This window comes from Ostrinia nubilalis, chromosome 10, assembly GCF_963855985.1.
Source record: "Ostrinia nubilalis chromosome 10, ilOstNubi1.1, whole genome shotgun sequence".
Lineage (NCBI taxonomy): Eukaryota > Metazoa > Arthropoda > Insecta > Lepidoptera > Crambidae > Ostrinia > Ostrinia nubilalis.
In genome coordinates, this window is record NC_087097.1 from 2,539,782 (window position 1) to 2,555,555 (window position 15,774).

Here is a 15,774-nt window from a genome sequence, read left to right on the forward strand (position 1 = left end):
TAATAGTCTTAAAATTCATTCAGCTATACGAGTTATTATTGAATGAGTTTTGAGATAGACTAGGTGATAGAGGATCATCAGCATTATAACATAAACTTTATTTCTAGGGTCGTCGATTATCTAGCTCCGCAATCACCAATGAATGCAGACGAAGACCTACTTCTAGAGTTGCTGTTCAGAATGTGAGGAGCCTAGATACGACGCCCACGGTGTGGATACTATTCATTTGAAAGAGTACATTTCAAGCACAGTTCAAGTGTCCGATTTTGTTCCTTTCGCAACATATTTGATTGTAAGTCGGTATTTGATTTGTTGTTCGAATATTTGCTTTATAAGAACCTACATATACAATTTGAAAATGTTCACCTTCGTTACGAAATTTTAGTTTATCAAAACCTTTGACTGCCTCCGTTACACAAACGACCTTATTTCAAGGACACACCTTTCCTTTTCTAATAACGTAGTCAATTGAGAACACTGTATCTACTTACTGCTACTTGAACCTAATTCAAGCTTATTTTTAAGCGTATATTTTCAACTGTTCTCTAAAACATTCCAAAGCAGGTTTCTTCTTAGAGTTGTGAGATAACTCGGGCCTTGTCTACTTAAATTTTAACCTGTCGTTTTGTAATAGCCATTTTATTAATGATGAATACAAAAGTTTTGACTTTCACAAACACGAAATCTATTCAAATTCTTGTCTTTGTTTAGTTTTGTAGATCTATCTGTTTCCTTTAAAATGACTTGTTCAGAGTTTGGATTCGATTTTTCTTTATTTTAAACTCTTCAGGTCATAGACAGGGTTATATTTAGTATAAATTTTATCGTATTTGTATTATATTTTCATAATGTATTTTTGAGACATTTGTTTAGGACATTTATTGGAATCATAATATTTTTGAAAACTCTAAATTGGATGTAAAGTAATTTATCTAGATCATCAACGTATTGGCTGATTTTTCTTATAAAAATGAAAAATGTCGAATCAATTCCACGTAATCTAAAATGGGTCAGTAAAGTTTGGCTATTAAGTTTAGTTTATTTGCTAATGATTTCAATGGTTACATTCCTAAACTAAAACGTTTAGGCGTTTCGTTAGTTATTTTGCTTACGACATTAGAGGATCAAGTCAAAACTTGGATTCTTGATTCCATTGATGATTTCGACGACGGAGTCTAAAATTATGTAGGTTAAGTACAAATTCAAATTATTAAAAAGCCACTGTTCTTATAAAGTAGATGCACCTAGCGTAAAATACAATAAACCCGACGAGCTGTGAGTATTTTGAGATTTTATCGTATTTAAGGAAATAAAAAGTAATTATGCAGTTATTATAGTTTGACTATTGGTCAAAGTTAACAATATAGGTTTCATTCCAGCCTAAATAGGTTAATTGTTTTCTAGTCTACGCAGCGACGCCTTAGAGTATCATCGAACATGATCTATTTAAATTCCAGTAGACTTAGATCTAAATTTGGAAGCTTATCTCTGCCATTATTATTTAACATTTTGGTGTATTCTGTTACAAAACTATTACTGATGATCTTGCCGCTCTTGTTTTTTTGACAAAAGTCAACATAGTTCGAGATCGATACTTGTGTTTCTTCATCCCTAGTTCCTATAACGAAACTATTGAAATCGTTAATGAATTTTCTTATACCTACAATTAGTTCATTAGATACTAATTTTGGTTATAGATCCTCGATAAAGCTAAATGCCATACTTATCTAGCGTTCATGAAAAAAAAGGTTGTGCACCACTTAATATAGAAATAAACTACCTAAATATTCCCTTTTTCTGAATTCTCTGATATTTTAACGTAGTATAGATATAGTTTAAGGGATTAGAGTAATCATAGCTTAACCATAAGACGACAACAGCCGTCGAGATATTTTCGATTCGTATTTTTATAAAGCAAAAGTTACGAACGACTAAGATTGCTTTGCTTGTGCAGGGCCAAGGATCAGGTGACTTCGGAATTCTTTTGATACCAGTTTATTGAGTTCTCTGACTAAATCAAAATTTAGACATTTCTTCAGTAAATCTTTATAACTATTTTCAGAATTAAATTATGAGTTAAATATTCCTCTATTAGATTTCTTTATTTCATTTTCGAGAGGCCCAGTGTTGAAATTTGTAGGTAACACCCCCTTTACTCTCAACTAGTATCAAACACCTTACGAATCTTTGGACTTATATTCTTTGGAACTCGTTTGGAGTAAACGTGGTCAAAATCAAGTAAAAATGAAAAGACACGCGACGTAGAATGAGAAAACCGTCCAGTTGTGGCGGCAAACCCTCCGGTGGCAAAATGATGTAAGTCGCACTACGAAAACAAGCGAAAACGATGTTGACGGCAATTGAAATAGAGGCGCGATTCGCTTGCAAGGTCAATGGGCACCCGAGGGCGCGAATACAACATGTATATTTCATATTTTTGGATCGCTAATTTTAAGATGTTATATTTATATATGTATATGTAGTAATGGCGAATACAAAAACAGTATTTCGAGAATGTATTGCGCCAAAAGTTTTGATGTATTAATTTTCCATAAAAGTTATTATCTCATTGTTTTATTTCAAATGGATAAATAGTTCGTTTAGCTAGTGGTCATGCGTATATATTTTTGGATAGCGTGCACGATTGCTTACGAGCGCCGATGAAACGTGGAGAAAAAATACACAAAGAAAATATGTAAAAAAAAATATTTTTAACTGCAACGCAGAACCTCCGAAAGCAATAATATTTTTGTGGTGAAAGTAACTCCGATTTGTAAAGAGAGAGTATTTTATTATCCACACGATCGTCACAAACAGTTGTAGGAAGCTTTTAGTGCGGCCTTTGAGGTGCTCCTTTTATGAAAACGAGGGCAATTTTCAGGATGAATCAGCTGGATTTTCGTCAGCGATATTTCACAGTTCAAACTTTGAGATGCAAAAAAACTTATTATTCATGTTCGAAATTCAATGGGATTGAAGGAAACTTTTCAATGCCTCTTAAGATATTTCCCTTTTGAAATATTTTAGTGATTCAAGTCGACACCGTAAACAAAAAGGTGAAGTATCAACTCCTGGATTTCTGTATTTCAATTCTTGTTAGGCTGAAATAGTTCGCACGAGTAGCGCCGAATGCCTCGAGACAAGGGCTGTTTTACCCCCATTTAAACGGGATGGAGGTCAAAACAATAATTTGGGCCCTACGTTAATGTTTTGTGAGTTTCACGAAAGGAAAGGAGCAAAGCAACGGCTGACCTTAGTTTTGACCACTGCTAAAGAAATAGTGCACTAGATGTAGAACTAGTTAGATAAATTACTACTTATATATATAAAATAATAAAAAAATCTTGAAATCTATACATAGAATTTAAAATTAAAAGTTTAACTAATACTTTTTATTATTATATTATAAGAAGCTTGTTCACACATTTTAACTTCATATTTAGTAAGTAATCCTTAAGACTTAAATGATAGTAATGTTACTAAAGGTACTGGATTGGACTTAGTGAGACTACGGTTGGTTATTTGAGTTCGTGTGGGCCGTAGATAAATGCTATAATTATTATGAATTATTATGCCAAAGGCAAACGTTTTTTTACAATGTGATAACGGCAAAGACCTTCATTTGGAGCATCTACTAGTTATTTTTTTAGGATAGATTTTAGATATAGTCAAGTATATTGATTTTCTACGGCGTTTTAATATTGAATACATAAGGCATCTGCCCACTCATATCTTTATTTATTTTACACCATTTAATGGAATACATGGCAGTATTATTACCGAGATAAGACGTTACAAATAATAATTAGGTATTAATTTTGTTTAGTATGAAGCAGCAATAAAGCATTTTCAATTAATGAAAAGCATTTACAGACAGTTCCAATAGAGATTGTTGTACTTTATTTAAAATATTGATTGCATTTTACCAAAAATGTACCACCGATTGCGTAGCCTGAAGTTCTTAAAGTTAAGTTTATTCTTATTAAATAAGGAAATTATAACATGTTGCAAAAAACTTACGCCTCCAAAACTCTTAGAAAATACATATTCAATAGCATATAGCAGCAATTTTTATTATTATCATGAAGTGGACAGAAGTCTTTACGCTATGCTTGCTTGGATAATAATATTCGAGGAAATTGTTTTAACAGAAACGAGCCTGCCTAAAGCGTATTGCATATCACTTAGGAATACTTATGAGATTTTTGAAAAGCGTTCAAGTTTTTTTTGATAATGCTAGATACTAGTCCATTGTTTGTATTTTATAGATGCTATTCAAGTTTCATAGGGCTGTAACCGAGTTTTTGTTGTAGCATTATTTATAGTTAATTTGCAATTATACTTATTGTAAAACTTGTAAGAATTCATTTTAATAATGTTAAGTTACGTACTTAAATATTTAGTTAATTGTATACATCGACCTTATTTAAAAAGTATAAGATATAGCGTTGCCAAATATTTTAGTTTCGAATAGGCTAATTATTGTGTGTTAATTTTTGTTTTGCATGTTAACGTTACAGCCCGAACCTTTTTAGATATTAGCGGGTCTACTACGTAAAACGATTTCGATAATCAACTCTTCTTTCTCTCTTATACATTTAAGAAATTCTACGTGAGAGACAGAGACATGTAGAGTCGAAATGAAACCGATTTACAGAGTACCCATAGACTTGTTGCTTACAGTTTTTATATTCTAGTGATAATACTTAGCTAATTTTATAAAGTTATTTTAGAACCATTATTTGTTTATGCCATCCTAAGCGTTGTATGATAAGTTCTTCATTATAGCAAAATAAGTCATTGTTATGTACTGCCAAGTTTCAAGGTTTCTAAAACACCAACGGACGTATTTAAGGCTTGTGATGTCCAATGATTTATTTGATTTCTGTTGATTGATGTATAATGGTGTTGGATGATGGGAAGTGTACCTAGTCAATGCTTGTTGGTGAGCTCGGAATGTTCATGGGAATGTAAGATTGAAACTGACTATCAAATAGGAATTCCTGTTATAACCTGTATGTCACTTAAAAAGTTTTCAGTAACTACAGAAAAGCTGTCTCGTAATGTTTATGTAGTTTTTAATAACCTAAAGCAATATAGAAGTATACAAAGTTTATTTAGGCGATTTATATTCACCTAACGTGTATATAATTTAGTGTTAATATTGATTTTGTTTTATTTCTTCCCACCCAACTTTTTATTTGAGGTTATTCAATATTCATTAATTGTACACATCAAGAGAGTTAACTAATTTTATTTTCTAATAGTACAACTTGAAAGATAACAAGGTTTGGAAGCGATCAAATTAAAATAAACAAATATATTTTGTCAGTTTCAATCAAACAAATGAATAGAATGTGGTTTAAGTCGCCGATTATATCCTGAAAGAGGCAAATTATTGATTTGATTGAAAACGAATAATTTTAATAAACATCGTGGAGAAAAGGCCATACAAAATGGTGGTAAACTTTTGGGATTAAAATCCCATAAATAATTGTGAATAACTTGCCTCTGTCAAAATATGTTGAGTGACTAAAAAACAAAGTCTTACTTTTAAAACGACTGCGTTTATGTTAAAGTTGTTCCTATGATTCATTTTGCACAGTTAGTATAGATTTTGGTGGTTATTTTCTAGCAATAAATAATATTATGTCTATGTATATTGATTTCTATATACTCTATCGAGTTCAGGTTTGCATTAGGCAAGTAAAGATTTTTATTTAAATATTTTTTACTAATTTTAGCAAACTGTTTTATACCTATTTATTTAACAATTGAATATACACTACATTCCATTTTCAGTATACACTACATTCCATTTTCAGTTAACTTTACCTTTACCTTATTTTGACATGGTTCCATCAATTCTATACTATCTGTGCTGTTAAAATATGCTATATATTTTAGTGTTATTTATTTGTAACCAAAGTGGTCAAATGTATCGACAAAAACGTTATTCCATTGCTTTCAATGCCAGAAAAACATAAAAAGTAAAAAAAACAGGAAAGTAATAAAAAATATAAATAAAAAAACATAAAATGTTCACAAAACTTATTTTATTTAAATTCAAACGCTTTTGTCCGACATTCGATCACTTGGTTTACAAAACACCCTGTATTCAATATATTGTGATCAAGAAAGCAATTGTATGTTACCGAGTGTACCTTCGCACTGAACACATTCCCTATTTTAGTACAGTTGGACGCGAGAGGCCGGTCTGTCGGATAAGTGTACTTTGAGAAATAATCTTCCTTTGTAATTATTATAATCTATAAACACTACAAATTGTGATTCAAAGCAATTTAAAATATTACTGCTGATTATAATTTTGATGTTTTATTTTCCTCTCACCCTATGTAAAAAAAGTCAGGTAATTTAGGAAATTGCACATTGAGATTGGTATCGAATTGCAAAGTTAATTGAATAAAAATAATAGATTCTTTTATAACCCAAAAATTAGTCACTTAAAACAGTGAGTTATTTTTGGGTTGCAAAATAATCTAATATTTGTAGTAATTATATAAGATATTCTTAATTAAAACCTACTTGAACCCGATTGAACCTACAGCATCTTAGATTCAAAAGAAAGTACATATTTCAAACATTTATACAGGGTGTCGAGTGTTTTTCATCAAAAGATGATAATATATCCAGTCTTCAGCATAATTTGCGCCTTTCATAAATAATGGATTACATTTCAGACGAGAAAATTCAGTGCCAACAAAGTCCAAATTAGTTTTCGTATCATTTCATCTTGTTATTAAAAAGGGTATAAGAGTTCGATTATTCTATCAGTCCGAATAAAATAAAGATGCTGTCCTTTTGAGATGTTAATACATAATTCATGGCCTGGACTTTAATATTCGGACCGATCGGGAATGCATAAGAAGTCGAATTAAGTTTGTTACATCCAATTCAATATTTTTTATGATGATTCGAAGAGTTAGAGAAAACTTAGTAGGGACAAAACCAATGTCATCTACATTTATTGGCTTTGGCCGGTTTCGTAGAAAGAAAGATTAAAATAATTAATTTTAGTCAGTTGAAACTAAAGCCTGGTCCGTGAGCACGTAGAATTTTGTCCAATGACCCCAAGCTACCCATCCTTATCGCTTGCGCGTAATTATATTGCTGTCGCGACTGTGCGACGCGCGCCCGCAGTGAGTGTGCTAGCGCTCACGGACCAGGCTTTACAATATTATTTTATTCAATGCAAGCACCAGTGACTAGTGCATAAGTACGTGACATTGGCGAAATCGTGGTTCCCAAAACCCAAATTCCTGACAAAAAAGAACAAAGAAAAAAACAAGTGTCAGTGCGTTTAAATTATGTTTTGAAAATATTTTACACAATAATTATTTTGAATACTTATTATTGTTTTAAAATTAACAATAAAAGTGTATTTTTTAAGAATCAATCAATTGACAGTTTTCCAGACGGTACTCATAGCACAAATAAAAACTTTTATGCGGGTAGATGAAGACTTTATGACACCATGATCATGCCAGCCAACCTAGGCAGTTTACCCGCGACCATGTTGCGTGACGGTGTCGTCACGATTAATCGTAATTATAACGTGATAAATAAGTTAAAATATGAACCTAAGTACATAATAAAAAAGTTCCGTGTGTGTTGTGAAATGTTTAAATGTTATTGTTGGAGTACAACACAAGTCTGGAGAACGCAGATCCTGTTAAAGGTAAGTGATGTTCTTTTTGAGAATTTGCTCATCAAAATGATCAATAAGTGAGAACGATATTGCCATTGCTAAATGTTTTATTATACCTATTAATTTTATACCTAGTCCAATCTAAACGGGTAAAAACCAAAATCTAATAAGTCTAGCCTAGGCGCAGACCACCGACTTTTAGTTGGCCGATAGTTGGGCCCGATTTTAATTTGTATGAAGAATAGGCCGATACCAAATCGGTGTAATGTGCGCAGTTCCATACATGCCCATAGGTAGGTACTGATTAACTGCCCGACTAAATAAAGTTGGTTAATAATAAACAATGGTTGATTATTTTGCTGAGCAGCTTTATCTAGGTGCCTGAAAATATCGCCGGTGACTGATATTTGAACTTGATATCAGCTGTGTACAATGTTTTATAAATTAGCCTTAGGGCTATTAAAGACCGATACCATAATTTAGGGTTCCAAAGTGTAGATACTTTAAAATTTGCGTAAAACAACTCATAAATTCTTATGTTGGGATAAGAAAGTTATATTCATGGTTTTTGTTAAATAATTAAAGTATGTTTTTCTATTTATTTATACTAGGAAGACCAGGGTTTGAAAACACTTGATAACCACTGAAAGGTCCCGTAAGAAATCGTAAATATGCAAGAAAATAGTGACGGACAAAAATTCACTTTCAGATAAGCTAGTATTATAAACACAATTTCTTCAGTCTTCACGTTTAAACTCACAGTTAAAATAGGTACTGGACTAAAAATGTAGGTAGGTAGGTAATTTTGATCTAATTTGATGGTAAATAGCAATCTTACGATCTGTTTGTAGACGTAGGCTAATAACTTAGGCAAACCTAGTTCAATCTTCAAAAGGCAATTTACTAGTTCAAATACTAGACGCTCGGTACTGATTTATTGGATCGGCCAATTTAAAGTTTTTTAGTGGGAACGTGCGGGTTTTACAATTCAGGTACGATTTACTTTAATAAGGAGGTATGTAAAGATCTACAAAAATACTTATATTACTTACTTTCAATCGTATCGCTTGTTTAGGAGTCATTAATTTCTCCAAAGATGGTGTTTGAATTAAAATGTGATAGATAGCTAAGATTCTTTATTCATCATTTACAATAATAATTTGAGATAGGTTACACTCATTTATAAATTACTCCTAATAAACAAATTAAATACTACTAGTACAAGCTTTGCTTAGTTGGGGAGTAGAGGCACAGTGTCTAAGGATATTTACCGAGCTAAATCGTTTATTTGGCACAGGCTACAATTATTTCTAGATCTAATAAAAATATATGAAGGAAATATTAGTTTAACGTATTATCTACGTACTTACTTGCTAAAATAACTAAGTTTTGACGATTTTAAGAAGAAGCATGTCCTTGTTTGTAACATTATAAAAATTTCGCCTGTTTTCGCTATCCCAAGCATCCCGCATCTCCAGCCTTATCAAGCCTCATTTATCTCCGTAATTCCCGACCGATAACATCCCGATGGCAATTCAATGGGGTTTTTAATCAATGCGTTTTGTCCGCACTAAAATATGGGCCGTTAAAATTTTACGTGCCCCAAAGATATTGCTCGCCAATCTATTATCGGAGCTTTTCTCGATGGTCGGATTAGTCGAGTCGTAAAGTGTAAATCCTCTTTTAGATTTGGTTATAATGGAATTATTTAGGAGATCGGCTAAGCTTTCAAATCGACACTTCCCAATTATAATTGGTTTATTTATTTTATTGATTATGCAGAACAAAGGTGTATAATTGAATGCGTAATGAAATAGAAGTAGGTATAATGTAGATAGTGTAACAAAATACCATCACCGTCATGGTCATCAGGTTGTAACTCTTAAGTCTCCACTGCAAGAGACACTACCTTTTCTAATTTACTAAAGGCTTATATGGAGCAGCTCTACACTCTGAACAATGTACTGCTAAAAAGAACTAAAGTACACTCTGTGCACGACATAGAACTCATATTCTTTGAGTATGGATATCTTTCAGTGTCCGATAATCATAATACAACATCAGCTTAACGTCTGCCTGAATAAACTTTTAATACAGGACATGAACTTTCCTCAAATCGACTAACACGAAAAGTTCAATGCAGATACACTGTTAAATTTTTCCCGACTTCTTTCCGAAAAAAACTCATTCGTGCTACAATAAGTTTGCATCTTAGCCCCAGATAAATGTATACCAGAACTAGTGGAATATACGAACTAGTGGATACTAGTTTCCCGTTCAATTTTCATCAAAGCAATAGTTTATTTCTCCGACATGACTAGTCGAGTGAATGCAGAAACTTTGCAACTTTCAAGCGGAAGCTCGTGCCGCCAGATTGCTTTTTTAACAGAGCTTTTAATGCTAGTAGAGAAGTATATTTCGGAGTGAATATTGGTTTGTATCGCAAGTTAGTATAGGACTTGAAAATGTCAATGATGGTTACTCCGTTTGTTATTTTTAAGTTATTTGGGACAAGAGCCACCAGCTCTGTAATTTTTTTTTATTCTGAATAGCTTCTCTAGTAAGAAACATAGAAGTATCTGATCTAATGTTTTTTCTTAAGTTTTAACACTAAATAAGTTATCAATGAGAGTTCAACTTACTAAATAAGTGAATGGGTTTAAATAATATTGTGGAAAAACGTTATTTAAAATATCTTATTACCCAAAGCAATACTTATTGTTTAACTATCATGTGTAAGCGAAGAATCTTTAGCAGTGCGTGTTATTGTTTTAACCATTAATCCTCCACTAAACGTTTCTGAAACATTCAAATTACAAGCTAACGAGCGGCGTGTCGCAACTTGGTTCATAAATCAAAGTGCTACATCGGCACCGCAATGGATTTATCTTGGGTAGGCCTACTACCATAATGGGCACGGAAAACGACACATCAAGGTAACGGACTATTCCCACCTCTCGTTCCCACCATTGCAACTCCTATGTAGCCAGGATCTACAGCTTGACCGCCATAAAAACCAACCAATGAAGGTCAAGTTTGTCCCGGGGGAAAGTTACTGTTATTGGACCCGCAACGAAATTAATCAGAAGAACATAGGAGGAGTTCGAAATTAAGGTTCGACTTCATTCGACACATCAAGGTAAGTACTAGGATCATTATCATCACAAGTGATGATTCATACATCGTCATTTCAGCCATTGGACGTCCACTGCTGAACATACATAGGCCTCCTCAAATGATTACCACAATGGCCGGTTGGCCTTCTTATGACATCTTATGATTTGTATGGGGGAATTTTGCAACTTTGTACAGGCTGTAATTTTTAAACTTGATCAAACAGAAACGTTTGATTCTACTAAATAGGTCCCCATACACACTGTCATCAGTATGCAATCAATCATTTAATATGGGATCCTAGATTTTTTGTAGAAAACGTAGTTGTATTTGAGTAGTAGAATCAACCCTTTTTGTTTGATCTAGTCTTAGCCTAGGCGCAGACTACAGACTTTTAGTAGGCCGATAGTTGGGCCCAATCTAATTTGTATGAAGAATCGCCCGATACCAAATTGGTGTGTGCGCACTTTTATACATCTCCATACTGATCAACAGCCCGACCCAACTATCGGCCAACCAAAAGTCGGTGGTCTGCGCCTAGGCTTAAAGTTAAGCCCCGTATAGTCAGATAAGCTGTCAACTATAAATTGTTTTCAGACAATCGTAGGTACAGAGAATAGGACCACAGAATAATAATAAGTACTACGTACAGAAGATTTTCTTCGCGAAGGTATTTAATAAAATGTATGCTCAATGTCGTTAACAATATGGTGTGATTTAGCTTGACTCAAGAGTCGAGCACCATTTTGTTGACAAACGTCAGTGATCGGTACTGCGCCGAAGCCATAGGGCTGACTTCGGTAAAATTATGTGTGACGTGAGGTGCCAAACTGCGGAAAATGGCGGAGGAAATGAATAAGCATGAATTATATTTTGTGTTTCTATTATTATTCAGGCAGTTAAAAAATACTGCACAGTATTGATTACACCATCGTTTTTACATATAGTTTATTATTATCTTTACAATGCAAATGGGTGAAGAATACACGTGCGTGCGTCAATACTTGCTCGTGATTGTCCTGCCTAATAGGTACCGCAGGAGGGGTAGTCGCGTGTGTTTTGTTTTCGATGCAAACTCGCGGAGATGAATTGAACAGGCCTGGTAGGACTTACTGTGGAATTCTCGTTTGGGTTAACCATAACTATAACCTGCCACGCAGTAATTAATATGACAGAGAAAGGGAAATTATGTGTTTATTGTGCTATTTGATATACGGGGGAAGTATTGTAATAGAGTAATTAATTCTTACATTTGTATGGGGTGTCGTACGCGTGAGCTCGATTGTTAGATTAATATTATTATTCCTGAAGCAATTTCTCACTTTCTTAATATTTCTATAAATAAATATTTCAAAAGATTCTTACACCACTATCGTCAAAATATACTATGCCTAGTTAGACGATGTAAAGTTGCTTTAGAATTAAAATGATACTTAGTTTATGTAACAATGGGCTGATGTGTTATGAAATTATATGTAAAATGATACAAAAAATATAATACAAAACTTTCGTTTATTATTAAAAAAATAACTTACAAATTACATAATATTTACAAAGGCTTAGATCACAATAAATAGTTGCACGCAGGTGGACCGACGACCTGATAAAGGTAGCAGGAAGGCGCTGGATGCAGGCCGCTACCAATCGTGCGATGTGGAAGTCATTGGGGGAGGCCTATGTTCAGCAGTGGACGTCTTGTGGCTAAAATTATGATGATGATGTTGATGAAACAGGTTTCATCGGAGATATTCTGAAGGGGGCTTGGACGATGTAAGGGAGTTTTATGTTCCTCAAACCGTGCGTAACAGTCAAGGGTTGGCTGTAGTAGTAATGTATCTGCGGTGGGCCATACGAGTAGCTGCATATTGAGGTTATCACCTTCGGCAGAGGCGTGCAGAAGTAAGGCAGGTGGTCGTCGAGCCATTTGTAAACCTGGAACAAAAGAGATTGAATATCAACACGGTTATACAAGGTATAAAAACTGGCTTAACTTGGGGTTTAATAAAACAACACAACAAAGTTTTGCAGGGACTATTAAAAAAAATAATGGAAATATAAATGAAAAGAAAAATACATAAACAATACACAAAAAAGAAAAAAGGCAAAATAACTTACAAAGTCACTCCGACAAATAGGTGATTCAAATGCAATCTTAGCCAAAGCTAGGCTCAGGTCTGAACAATAGCCATACTCGTTGTATACAACTTCTTGGTTTTCCATTTTCAATTCTTACTACTCGATTAGCAAAAAAATATATTTATACGGAGTATGTAGCAGTTAGAAATTAAAACAAGGAATGATCAAAAAATCTGTCCCTGTCTACTTATAAGGGTTCTAATTACTCAATTTGTTCATTAGTCAAAGGGTTCATTTCGTAATGAGTTTCATTAAGTACACGTGGAAAGCTCTAACTTTCTTAAGGAATGTACACGCAATGACTCAATTCAATGCTTTGTTCCTAATGGTGGCTTAATTATTTACATAAAATGTTTACAAGTCGTTAGGGTATGGATATTATAATGACAGTGAATTCGCACCAATAATTTGTCATCAACCAACATCGAAAATGGAGGATGTTACACTTTTCTTATTAGTGTGATCACCTATTATCTCCGTTAATTCAATTGTGAATTATTTTTCAATTTTATTTTTTTAGGCGATAGAGTTTACTCATAAGGTGGTCCCATTGTCATCAAGGCAGTATCTGATGCCCCATCATCAGGGCAACCCTCAAATTTCTCAGGCTCTATTTCCATGTTTTTTCTAACTCTAGTTTACTTTTTACCCCTTCAATTATTTATCATTGTTTCTCTAATTAAGGCTGATTATAGGTATTAGTAGTTTTTAATAATGTAAGTTTTATAAATATTGATTGCTTAGGAATTAAATTAAGGATCATCGAGTCCCTCACTAACTTAACTAGATTAGGTATTGTGGCATTAACCTACCCGTAAATGTTCATAAAACTCATTACAGGTAAAGTTATGACCATTGTTTTTGTGGCTTTTTGATGACAAAACTTTCTAACCCAACAATGAATATTAAAAAACTAATTTTACGTACATGGTTGGTACGGGTTAGCAATAAAGGGGACCACTTAACGGCTTGCTGGGGCCATTAAGGGTTTATTGTTGTTTAGGGAATAACTGGGGGTTTGTGTAGGTTTGCCTTAGGGAGCCGCACTATATCAGCCTTTTGGTCTAGGTCTAGATTTTAAGTTATTGTCTTTTCGACATTTTAGTTGATCATCATCATCAGTTATTTATACTTCAGAGAGCTCCACCACGCCACTGAATTACCAGTAGCAAAATAAAGGTTTGAATTCAATAAATGTAATAATTATGGGCGTCTTACACAAAATACTGGTTCTCTGTTACTCACATATAAATACTTATTTGATTAGGAGACCTGTTTAGACATTTTTAATATTTAGTTTAATCGATTCATATTTGTCTTGGACAACGAATAAAATCTGTCCAAAATCATTCCTCCTTCGAAGCATTTTGAATACAAGATAAACTCTATGACGAATGATTCCCATCAATACAAGACCACTATTCTATCTACTACTTAACAATCAGTCACATCTATCAATTACGTACTAAGCTTGAAGTGATGATTAAAAAGAATAAAATTATCATTAACCGTACTTACAAAGTATTACGAATAATGAAGGTGAATGTCACTGCCGCCTGCTCAGCGGGGGTGCAAATTACCTTTTTTCACATCATTAGCGCCAAGAGGTCATTAAAACAAAGCGAATAGACCCCATTAGGGCTTCGAAGGTGCTCCTAATTATATTAATCATGCACACCTAATGACTTCGAAGTTTTAAGCACTGATTCAGTCGTTTTGCTTTCGGCTTTTTTGGTGAGTTGATTAATTGATTTGTTTTAAAGTAAACCTGGAATGAGTTAAGTAGGTGATTAAATTACTGATTATGATTAGATCTTGACTTTCTTCATTTATTTTCAAATACTTAGTAACCGTATTTTAAAAAAGCATTTATCAACAATGTAGAAGAAAGATGCCATGTACTTGTTGTGAGGAAAAGTTTTAAATAGGTACAAGTCCCAAAAAGAAGAAAACTAGATGTGTACAGTCGAGTTCATAAATATATTGGCAGTGCCAATATTTCAAAATATTGTTAGCGTTTTAACGATCATAATTAATATTTCAACACAAACTCAAACATCAATATAATGTAATCATAGAAAACATGTTGCGGTAGCCCAGTATTGGCTGCGCTACTGCACCACAATTTTTTGAAACATTGGCACTGCCAATATATCTATGAACTCGATTGTACCAATATTTTTCAATGTCGCAATGGACTGGTCAGCAAGCCAATATTTTGACAGCGAGAAAAATAAACCCATATTAAATATAACGAAATTGGAATACTTTCATTCGATTCATGAATACTGAATCAGAGCGGAAACTGCCACGAAAATTCAAAGGAGTATCCTATGGCCAACAGTTCGTGAAAATCTGAGACCGTGTCAGAAAGTCATGAGCAAGGCACCAGTGTGTTGACTTTGCGACCGGTCCAAGTTATAAAATAGCTGGCATGAAAGAACTAGAGAAAAGAAAAAAACGAGGTTTCAAATTTTAAATTTAAACTTAGATAATTAACTTTTTAAAAAAATAAAACCGACTTCAAATGCATGAACACAAAAAAAACTAAAAATTGCGTATAAAAAAGTTCATCCCCAATTTTCCACCCTTGGGGGTGAAATATTTTCTTCAAATTCGCATGAAACCACCCTTTTGATAATACCTATTCAACAAAAAAATAATCGTTCAAATTGATTTATAATCGGCGGAGATATTGCGTATAAAAAAGTTCATCCCCAATTTTCCACCCTTGGGGGTTGTTTTTTCTATTATTAAATTTAAATGGGACCACCCTTGAGGTATTACCTATACGCCGAAAAAAGATTTGTTCAAATCGGTTCATAATTGGCGGAGTTATCGCGTAACAAACATAG

The 15,774-nt window shown here is 33.5% G+C and overlaps 1 protein-coding gene and 1 long non-coding RNA gene across 2 annotated transcripts in view; one reads left to right on the top strand and one right to left on the bottom strand.

Moving 5' to 3' along the window:
- The window catches only part of LOC135075686 (calmodulin-binding transcription activator 2), a 96,016-nt gene extending 89,690 nt beyond the window's left edge, over positions 1-6,326 (top strand). The window contains exon 20 of the mRNA XM_063970138.1: positions 108-6,326. Within this exon, the coding sequence (XP_063826208.1) occupies positions 108-186 (79 nt within the window). The 3' untranslated portion in view covers positions 187-6,326. The remainder of the gene's footprint in view (positions 1-107) is intronic.
- LOC135075687 (uncharacterized) overlaps positions 1-15,774 on the bottom strand; it is a 545,949-nt gene that overhangs the window by 7,846 nt on the left and 522,329 nt on the right. The window lies entirely within an intron of this gene.